Source organism: Oncorhynchus clarkii, unplaced genomic scaffold (assembly GCF_045791955.1).
Source record: "Oncorhynchus clarkii lewisi isolate Uvic-CL-2024 unplaced genomic scaffold, UVic_Ocla_1.0 unplaced_contig_10977_pilon_pilon, whole genome shotgun sequence".
Lineage (NCBI taxonomy): Eukaryota > Metazoa > Chordata > Actinopteri > Salmoniformes > Salmonidae > Oncorhynchus > Oncorhynchus clarkii.
Genome location: NW_027259282.1, coordinates 1 through 10,053, shown reverse-complemented (window position 1 = coordinate 10,053; position 10,053 = coordinate 1). Strand labels below are relative to the sequence as shown.

The following is a 10,053-nucleotide window of genomic DNA, read 5'->3' as shown; positions in this document are numbered from 1 at the left end:
AATAACTTGTTTACACTTCACAGGACCAAATCAAAATTAATATTTTTCACTTAAGTCAAATGGCCTAGACTAGCTTATTCAAAATTCATTAATTTGGAGGCAATGAGTCTCATTAAGTTATTTGTCACCTGTAGTAAGTTGCAGGTGCCTACAGGGTAAGAGAAAGCAGAACATTCTGCTCTACTGCAAAGTACAAGTGGCGCCAATATAATTGACCTCATCTGTACGCATTCAAATAAATTGCTTCTATCAATGGTACTGTGTCAAGTCAACAGTCAATCTTTCACAGGTCACACGGAAAACTATTAGCCTAACATCTTTACTCAGACCTGAGCTTTCCGGTCTAAAATGGCCATCAGTAGCTTAACAGATCAGTTAAGATTATTCCATCGAAGTGTTTTGAATCAAGATGTTGCTAGAGTGCCCTTCCAAGTCACCACTCGAGCTTTTGCAGGGCGAGATATCCCTATCCAGAGGTAGAAGACAGAAGGGTGTTGTCCCACTGATTTCCACTTTAATTAGTGAAACCAATTCTTCGTACGAGCTATAATCATTCAAGTGAACTTCTCATGAGTAGCATGAGCTGGTGACATCACCAGCTCACCACTGAAGGTTAATCTATCCGAAACGAACAGTCTATGAGCTTTACAATTCTATGACTACAACAAAAACATTTCCATGTGATCATGAATCCCAAGACAAATAGAACAGTAAATAAACTGCTTTAATGCCAACAGAAATGTGCCATTACTAATACTGCACAGCAGTAGGAGGGAGAAACAGGACGGTCTCAGTTGAAGGCCCCAGGGTCCACATAAGGGTAGGCCAGGAACTGTCCTAGTTTGTTTCCTTTCTCGTCATAGTGAAGCATGCGGAAGCATCGCTCACAGAAGAGACACGGGTCATTTGGGGCAAATGGATCATTTGTGGTTAACCATCTGAAAAAAACAAGTCAAATTAGTACACTGACAACTTGTAATGAATTTAAACTAATGTACAGTCAATTGTTAGGGATGTTGTTTTGGCCAGGTCATGTACAAAGAGAATGATGATATTTTTTCTACACACCTGCCGATGTAGACGTGACACACGGCGCACTTCCTGGTCATGACCCTGTGCTTGTGGGTAAGGAGAGGGTACAACTTCCTATCCAGGCAGTCATCCTTATGAGCCAGTCTGGAAACATTGAGCAGGGATAAAATAAAACATACCATGTCCACACTAATGAAACCAAACCAAGCCTTGTTACACATCTACCACAGTGGCTGGAACCTTTCACCTTTAGCGTGGAATGATCTCCAATGCACAAATATGATGAATTGGTGCCTCAGTGCAGGGGTGTCAAACTCATTCCATGGAGGGCCTAGTGTCTGCTGGTTTTTGTTTTTCCTATTAATGAAGACCTGGACAACCAGGTGAGGAGAGTTCTTTACTAATTGCTAACCTTAATCAATCAAGTACAAGGGAGGAGCGAACACTCGGTCCTCCTTGGAATGAGCTTGACCCCTGTGCTGTAGGCCTGGGGCACTTTTTCCCCCAAAACGCGGTCCTCTGGATCCCAAGGGGTGCACATTTTGTTTTTTGCCCTAATACTACACAGCTGATTCAAATGATCAAAAGGTTGATGAATCAGTTGTGTAGTTCTAGGGCAAAAACCAAAACGTGCACCCGTTGGGGTCCAGAGGACAGAGTTGGAAAACACTGGTCTAGGGCATGTGATGGCTCCTAGGGGATCTTTTAGTGAACAGTGTATTTTAAAACAACCCAACAATACATGAAAAGCAAAACACTATCACAATTCTTTTTGAATGAATGTGTATTCTGTACTGTATTAAAACGGCTCATCTGGAAAAGAGACCTTGATCTCAGCCTTGACTCCTTGTCAAAATAAAGGTTAAATAAATAAAAACTGTGTTGAAAAGGACAAAGTGATGGGAAAATATCTGAGCCAGCACAGTTTTGTAACAGTTTTACTGGCAGCACTGAGGCTGAGGCCTTCTTGGAAACATCACGCCACAAAACCAGCCTTCATGCACAGTTAGTGCCTCCAGCAAAGAACACCAGTCAGAAGAAGGCTAAAACTTAAATCAAATCAGTCTCAGAAAGCTGAAAAGGCTGACTGACCTACAATATAGATCAATTGGAAAGCCTCAAGGCTCTTTATCATGTGAGTGAATTGATCAAAGATATGACTTTATCCTATTCATCTAGAAAGGGCAGCACTTTCCCCTGACCTGCTGTCTTACCAGAAATCTGGCCTTCTTCACAGTACCGATATGAGTAAGGTGAACCGATTTCTGACACATTGATTTCGCATAGATACAGCAACATATTTTGGCTCTGTAGTCGGCACTTTGATTTTAAATTATTTAAATGACTGAGGTTAAAGTGTAGACTGTCAACTTAAATTTGAGCTTATTTTCATTCATATCGGGTGACCCGTTTAGAAATTTACACTTTTTGTACATTCGGAAAGTATTCAGACCCCTTGACTTTTCATATTTTGTTACGTTACAGCCTTATTCTAAAATTGATCAAATGGTTTTTCCCCCACTCAATCTACACACAATACCCCAAAATGGTTTTTAGAAATGTTTGCAAAATATGTAAATGTAAAAAATGTTTTTGTATAAGTATTCAGACCCTTTACACAGTACTTTGTTGAAGCACCTTCGGCAGCGATTACGGCCTCAATTATTCTTGGATATGACGCTACAAGCTTGGCACACCTGTATTTAGGGAGTTTCTCCCATTCTTCTCTGCAGAGCCTCTCAAGCCCTGTCAGGTTGGATGGGGAGCGTCGCTGCACAGCTATTTTCAGGTCTCTCCAGAGATGGTCGATCGGGTTCAAGTCCAGGCTCTGGCTGGGCCACTCAAGGACATGTCCCGAAGCCACTCCTGCGTTGTCTTGGCTGTGTGCTTAGGGACGTTGTCCTGTTGGAAGGTGAACCTTCGCCCCAGTCTGAGGTCCTGAGCGCTCTGGAGCAGGTTTTCATCAAGGATCTCTGTACTTTGCGCCATTCATCTTTCCCTCGATCCTGACTAGTCTCCCAGTCCTTTCCGCTGAAACATATCCCCACAGCATGATGCTGCCACCACCATGCTTCTCCAGATGTGACACTGAACTCTTTGGCCTGAATTCCATCTTGGTTTCATCAGACCAGAGAATCTTGTTTCTTATGGTCAGGTGCCTTTTGGCAAACTCAAAGCGGGCTGTCATGTGCCTTTTACTGAGGAGTGGCTTCCGTCTTGCCACTCTACAATAAAGACCTGATTGATAGAGTGCTGCAGAGATGGTTGTCCTTCTGGAAGGTTCTCCCATCTCCACAGAGGAACTCTGGAGCTCTGTCAGAGTAACCATCAGGTTCTTGGTCACCTCCCTGACCAAGGCCCTTCTCCCCCGATTGCTCATTTTGGCCGGGCGGCCAGCTCTAGGAAGAGTCTTGGTGGTTCCAAACGTATTCCATTTAAGAATGGAGGCCACTGTGTTCTTGGGGACCTTCAATGCTGCAGACATTTTTTGGTACCCTTCCCCATATCTGTGCCTCAACACAATTCTCGGAGCTCTACGGACAATTCTGTCGACCTCATGGCATTGTTTTTGTTCTGGCATGCACTGTCAACTGTGGGACCTTATACAGACAGGTATAAGGCCAGGCCTTTCCAAATCATGTCCAATCAATTGAATTTACCACAGGTGGACTCCAATCAAGTTGTAGAAACATCAATGATCATGATCAATGGAAACAGGATGCACCTGAGCTCAATTGAGTCTCAAGCATTTAGACCCTTTTGCTATAAGTAAATAAGGTGTTTCATTTTAATGCATTTGCTAATATTTTAAAATGCCTGTTTTCACTAATGTCATTATGGGGTATTGTGTGTAGATTGATGAGGAAAATTGTTTATTTAATCCAATTTTGGAATAAGGCTGTAATGTAACAATGTGGAAAAGCATATGTTGACAAGATGTTGGGGAATCACTGGAGGGGAATATTGACCAACTGAGCATAGGTGTACAGCTCAATAAAAACCAGGCATTTTGTTACATTTCAGTGGTATATTGAGATGCAAACTCAATTGAATAAATGTAAACTGTCTTTTTTTTAAGCCCATAACAATGTGTGTCATGTGTATACTTCTGTTTCAAAGTAGATTTGTTTAAGACTCCCAAGAAATCACCCTGTGACCCTGATTTAGCCCACTGCAGTAAAAGGTTATTAAGGGAGTAAAATTCTGTTTAAGTCATTAGTAAAGAACACATCGTTAAAGAGTACAATTATATTTTTTAGGTGGTTTTAAGCCTGTCAATCATTTATTGCTTCATAAGCAGAAACATTGTGGCTGCCCAGGTCATTAGGCATGTTGTGAACCTAGGGTCACCCTAAGTTCATAATATTGAACTCATTAAGGCGTTATCTGTTAGACGCCTAGAGTTCCGAGCTTGCAGACACGTCGCTGCTTGTAAATACCCCTGCTTGTAACCTGACACCCCCCCCCCCTGCACCAGTACCCCCTGTATATAGCCTCGTTATGGTTACATTTGTTTTGTTTTTTTTTGATTTAGGAAATATTTTCTAAAATCCAATTTTTCTTAACTGCGTTGTTGGTTAAGGGCTTGTATAAGTAAGCATGTCACAGTAAGAACTACACCTTTTGTAGTCAGCGCATGTGACAAATATAATTGGATTTTGATTTGACACACATCCCAAGAACCCATTGGCTCTTGTGTAGAGACAGAAACAGAGCGGGGAGAGACAGATCTAGAGGAAGATTTCATTAAAAGGTAAATAACACTGACTGTAACCGAACACCCCCACTTGCCCTCCTACCCCTTGTACAATATATAAATAACTCTTACCCTCCTACAAGGTATAAATAACCCTTACCCTCCTACCCCTTGTACAAGGTATAAATAACCTTTTTAGCTAACTCTCAGCTCATAACACACCACCTTGTGAAACACATCCTAGTCCTCAAGCCTGTATTCCACTCAAGGTTTGGTCTGTATATTCTTCTTCTTCAGCTAAGGTATAGAGCTTCGCTCTACAGGCTGGGTAATCAAACCCCATAGCTGTCCATTAGACATAACCACTTGATCTCCCAGCACCTTTATGGATAGTATTTGGGTTCTGCACAAATGTAGAAAACTATTTTGTGTTGTGCCGATTTACACTAAGCCCTTTTTCTGTTGAAGCCGGCATCATCCTACTTTCGATGTTACGGTCATCACGTGTGTGTCAGTAAGTGACAACTCCATGTTTTTCTTCTTTAGAGTTCTGTTCCTCTTTCTCGAGGTTTCTTCTCACTCGTAGTGTTCATAGGACAAGCCTAAGACTTACTTATACACAGGCAAACCTACCCGGGTTGACCAAAATGGCTGTCAGAGAGGGCTGCCTCGCTTCTAGGCCTTAGGAAACTTTGCAGTATTTTGTTTTTTTTATGCATCATTCCTTACATTGTTAGCCCAGAAAATCATACATACAGCCAGGAAGAATTATTGGATATCAGAGCGACATCAACTTTCCAGCACTATGGACCAGGAATACGACTTTCCCGAGGCGGATCCTTTGTCTGAACCACCCAGGGCATTTGAACTGATTCCAAAGGCTGACCCAAAACAACGCCGCCGGAGAAGAGGTAGATGGAGCGGTCTTCAGGTTAGACTTGGGAGGCGCGCACACCACCCACCGCTTCTGAGTATATTACTTGCTAATGTCCAGTCTCTAGACAACAAGGTAGATGATATTAGGGCAAGGGTTGCTTTCCAGAGAGATATCAGGGATTCTAACATACTGTTTCACAGAAACATGGCTCTCTCGGGATATGCTGTCAGAGTCGATTCTTTGTGCGTCGCGCCGACAGGAATAAACATCTCTCCGGGAAGAAGGGCTTGTGTTTCATGATTAACAACTCATGGTGTAATTGTAACAACATACAGGAACTCAAGTCCTTCTGCTCACCCGACCTATAATGACTCACAGATGCTGACCGAGTTCTACTCGGTTATTGTCACAGCCGTGTATATCCCCCCTCAAGCCGATACCACGACGGCCCTCAAGGAACTTCACTAGACTGGAAACCATATATCCGGAGGCTGCATTTTTTTGTAGCTGGGGATTTTAAAAAAAAGCTCATTTGAGAACAAGGCTACCTAAATTCTATCAGCATATTGATCACGCTGGAAAAACACTGGGTCACTGCTACTCTAACTTCCGCGATGCATACAACGCCCTCCCCAACCCTCATTCCGGCAAATGTGATGGACTCCATTTTGCTCCTCCCTTCCTACAGGCACAAACTCTAACAGGATGTACCCGTGCTAAGGACTATTCAACGCTGGTCTGACCAATCAGAATCCACGCTTCAAGATTGTTTTGATCACGCAGACTGGGACATGTTCCGGGTAGCCTCAGAGAATAATATTGAAGTATATGCCGAGTCTGAGTGAGCTTATAAGGAAGCGTATAGGAGATGTTGTACCTACTGGGACTATTAAAACCTACCCTATCCAGAAACCGTGGACAGATGGCAGCATTCACGCAAAACAGACACATTTAACCATGGAAAGGTGACTGGGAATATGGCCGAATACAAACAGTGTAGTTATTCCCTCTGCAAGGCAATCAAACAAGTGAAATATCAGTATAGAGACAAAGTGGAGTCGCAATTCAACGGTTCAGACACGAGACGTATGTGGCAGGGTCTACAGACAATCACAGACTACGACTACAAAAGGAAAACCAGCCACGTCACAGACACTGACATCTTGCTTCCAGACAAACTAGGATACTACAAACTAGGGTAATATTGAGGTTAATACAGTGCCAACGATGCTGCCCGCTACCAAGGACTGTGGGCTCTCCTTCTCCATGGACGACGTGAGTAAGACATTTAAACGTGTTAACCCTTGCAAGGCCACCGGCCCAGACCGCATACTCAGACCAGCTGGCTATTCAATCTCTCTCTATCCCAGTCTGCTGTCCCCATATGCTTCAAGATAGCCACCAATGTTCCTGTACCCAAGAAGGCACTGAACTAAATTACTACCTGTAATTGTAGCACTCATTGTAGCACTCATTTCTGTCATCAAAGTGCTTTGAGAGACTAGGCAAGGATCATATCACCGCCACCTTACCGGTCACCCTAGACCCACTTCAATTTGCTTACCGCCCCAATAGGTCCACAGACGATGCAATCGCCGTCACGCTGCACACTTCCCTATCCCATCTGGACAAGAGGAATACCTATGTAAGAATGCTGTTCATTGACTATAGCTCAGCATTCAACGTCATAGTACTCTCCAAGCTTATCGTTAAGCTTGAGGCACTGGGTCTCAACCGCGCCCTGAGCAACCGGGTCCTGGACTTCCTGACGGGCCGCCCCCCAGGTGGTGAATGTCAGAAACAACTGTCCACTTCGCTGATCCTCAACACAAGAGTGCGTGCTCACCCCCCTTCTGTACTCCGTTCACCTATGACTGCGTGACCACGCACGCCTCCAACTCAATCATCAAGTTTGCAGACGACACAACAGTAATAGGCTTGATTACCAACAACCACAAGACAGCCTACAGGGAGGTGGTGAGGGCACTCGGAGTGTGGTGTCAGGAAAACAACCTCTCACTCAACGTCAACAAAACAAAGGAGATGATCATGGACTTCAGGAAACAGCAGAGGGAGCACCCCCCCTATCCACATTGAAGGGACAGCAGTGTAGAAGGTGGAAACTTAAGTTCCTGGGCATACACATCACAGACAAAATTAAATGGTCCACCCACACAAACAGTGTGGTGAAGACAGCGCAACAACAAGTCACCTAAAACCCTGACAAACTTTTAAAGATTCACAATTGAGAGCATCCTGTCGGGCTGTATCACAGCTTGGTACGGCAACTGCACCGCCCTCAACCGCAAGGCTCTCGAGGGTGGTGCGGTCTGCACAGCGCATCACCAGGGCCAAACTACCTGCCCTCCAGGACACCTACACCACCCAATGTCACAGGAAGGCCAAAAAGATCATCAAGGACAACAACCACCGAGCCACTGCCTGTTCACCCCGCTATCATCCAGAAGGCGAGGTCAGTACAGGTGCATCAAAGCTGGGACCGAGAGACAGCGTCTATCTCAAGGCCATCAGACTGCTAAACAGCCATCACTAAACCAGAGTGGCTGCTGCCTACACAGACTTGAAATCATTGGCCACTTTAATAAACGGATCACTAGTCACTTTAATAATGTTTACAGATCTTGCATTACTAACTTCATATGTATAAACTGTATTTTATACCATCTATTACATCTTGCCTATGGTCGCTCCCATTGCGCATCCATATATTTATATGTATATATTCTTATCCCATGCCTTTACTTAGATGTGTGTGTATTAGGTAGTCGTTGTGGAATTGTTAGATTACATGTTAGATATTGCTGCACTGTCAGAACTAGAAACACAAGCATTTCAAGTGTGATTTGAAATTGCTTTTATGTTCCTTCTACAAGGGGGGGGGGGTCACATGCTCACAACACTTCCACAAGTTCACTACAAAACTTACCAACTGTTTGAACTGTCAAAAGTTCAAACTCAAGCCTCCCCGAAAAGTTTTTAAATTTTTTTTTAAACACATTCCTTTAAGTTCACTTCACTGCACATCACCTGAGAGGATGTCACTACGCATTTTTTACTTCAAAGAAACAGGTGTACTGTCAAGTTACCTAATGACACACTAAATAAAGTGAGAACATCCAGAGAGGATGTCATTAACAGGTCCACCAAAAGGACGACACAAAGCACATATCCGTTTTTGACAGCAACTGTCTACTATATTCGCTCTTGCATATGCTGATTGTTTTGGTTGTGTTTCAGATTTATTTTGTGCCCGATAGAAATTCATGGTAAATAATGTAGTGTCATTTGAGTCACTTTTATTGTAAATGACACATTATGTACCATGAATTTCTATTGGGCACAAAATAAATCTGAAACACAACAAAAAACAAACAGCAAATGCATCCCAAAAATGTGTCGAGTCACAAGTTTGATATAGTCATTGCGTGCTATGAACATGGGACCAAATAAACATTTTACGTGAATTTGTCACAATACGTTTGGTCCCCTAAAATGGGGAGACTACGTACACAAAGTGCAGTAATTTCTGAATGGTTCACCCGATAAGGATAAAAGTACCCTCAAATTAAAGCTGACAGTCTGCACTTTAACCTCATAGTTGTATCATTTATAATCCAAAGTGCTGGAGTACAGAGCCAAAACAGAAAACGTGTCACTGTCCCAATACTTTTGGAGCTCAGTGTAGGGGGAAATGACATACCAAGTCAAAGCTCAAAATCCAGGTATCAATATGGATGACAAAATGACCTCTGACCTGATATCGGTGATGATGACAACGTGCTCGCAGTCTCCCTGGTGACAGAAGAGGTAGGGGTATCCCACCTTCACCTTCAGGTCGTAGAACCTGGTGTCCTCCATCTTGGCCTTGTGGAATGTGGGGAAGTCTCTGGTCTTTGCCCATTCAATGGTGGTCCTGGAAATATAGTACAATGCAACTTTGTCCAATTTGAAAAGTACAGTAGAAAGTAGAGGAAGAGAAATGAACTCCAACACCCAGAAAATACGCTTTGGAAATTCATCTTAAATTTACACAGAACAAAAATCTAAAAGCGCAACAATTTAAGATTTTGCTGAGTTACAGTTCATATTGAAATAAATGAATTAGGCCCTAAACAGCTCTGGTGGACATTATTGCAGTCAGCATGCCAATTGCACTCAAAATTTGAGATATCTGTGGCATTGTGTTGAGTGACAAAACTGCACATTTTAGAGTGGCCTTTTATTGTTCCCAGCACAATGTGCACCTGTGTAACGATCATGCTGTTTAATCAGCTTCTTGATATGACACACCTGTTAGGTGGGTGGATGGATTATCTTGGCAAATGGGAGAAATGCTCACTAACAGGGATGTAAACTCAAAGGGTTGTTTCCAGTTCATCAATAAAATGCATATGAATATCCATTAGATATAGCAGATACTGAGCAA

At 43.1% G+C, this 10,053-nt stretch overlaps 1 protein-coding gene across 1 annotated transcript; it reads right to left on the bottom strand.

Annotated features, from left to right (window-relative positions):
* Window positions 1-120: 120 nt before the first annotated feature.
* Window positions 121-9,549, bottom strand: LOC139399933 (snRNA-activating protein complex subunit 3-like). Its single transcript, XM_071145064.1, has 3 exons — window positions 9,382-9,549; window positions 1,069-1,176; window positions 121-938 (listed from the first exon to the last, which is right to left on the bottom strand). The coding sequence occupies exons 1-3, from the start codon at window positions 9,483-9,485 to the stop codon at window positions 791-793; spliced, it is 360 nt and encodes a 119-aa protein (XP_071001165.1). The 5' UTR covers window positions 9,486-9,549; the 3' UTR covers window positions 121-790.
* Between the last annotated feature and the right edge of the window lie 504 nt (window positions 9,550-10,053).

Coding starts and splice junctions, on each gene's coding strand:
- LOC139399933 (XM_071145064.1), bottom strand. CDS start 9,485: ATGGAGGACACCAGGTTCTACGACCTGAAGGTGAAGGTGGGATACCCC. Junction 1,177..9,381: donor GTCATCATCACCGATATCAG/GTCAGAGGTCAT, acceptor CAATGTTTCCAG/ACTGGCTCATAAGGATGACT. Junction 939..1,068: donor TGTCACGTCTACATCGGCAG/GTGTGTAGAAAA, acceptor TGTTTTTTTCAG/ATGGTTAACCACAAATGATC.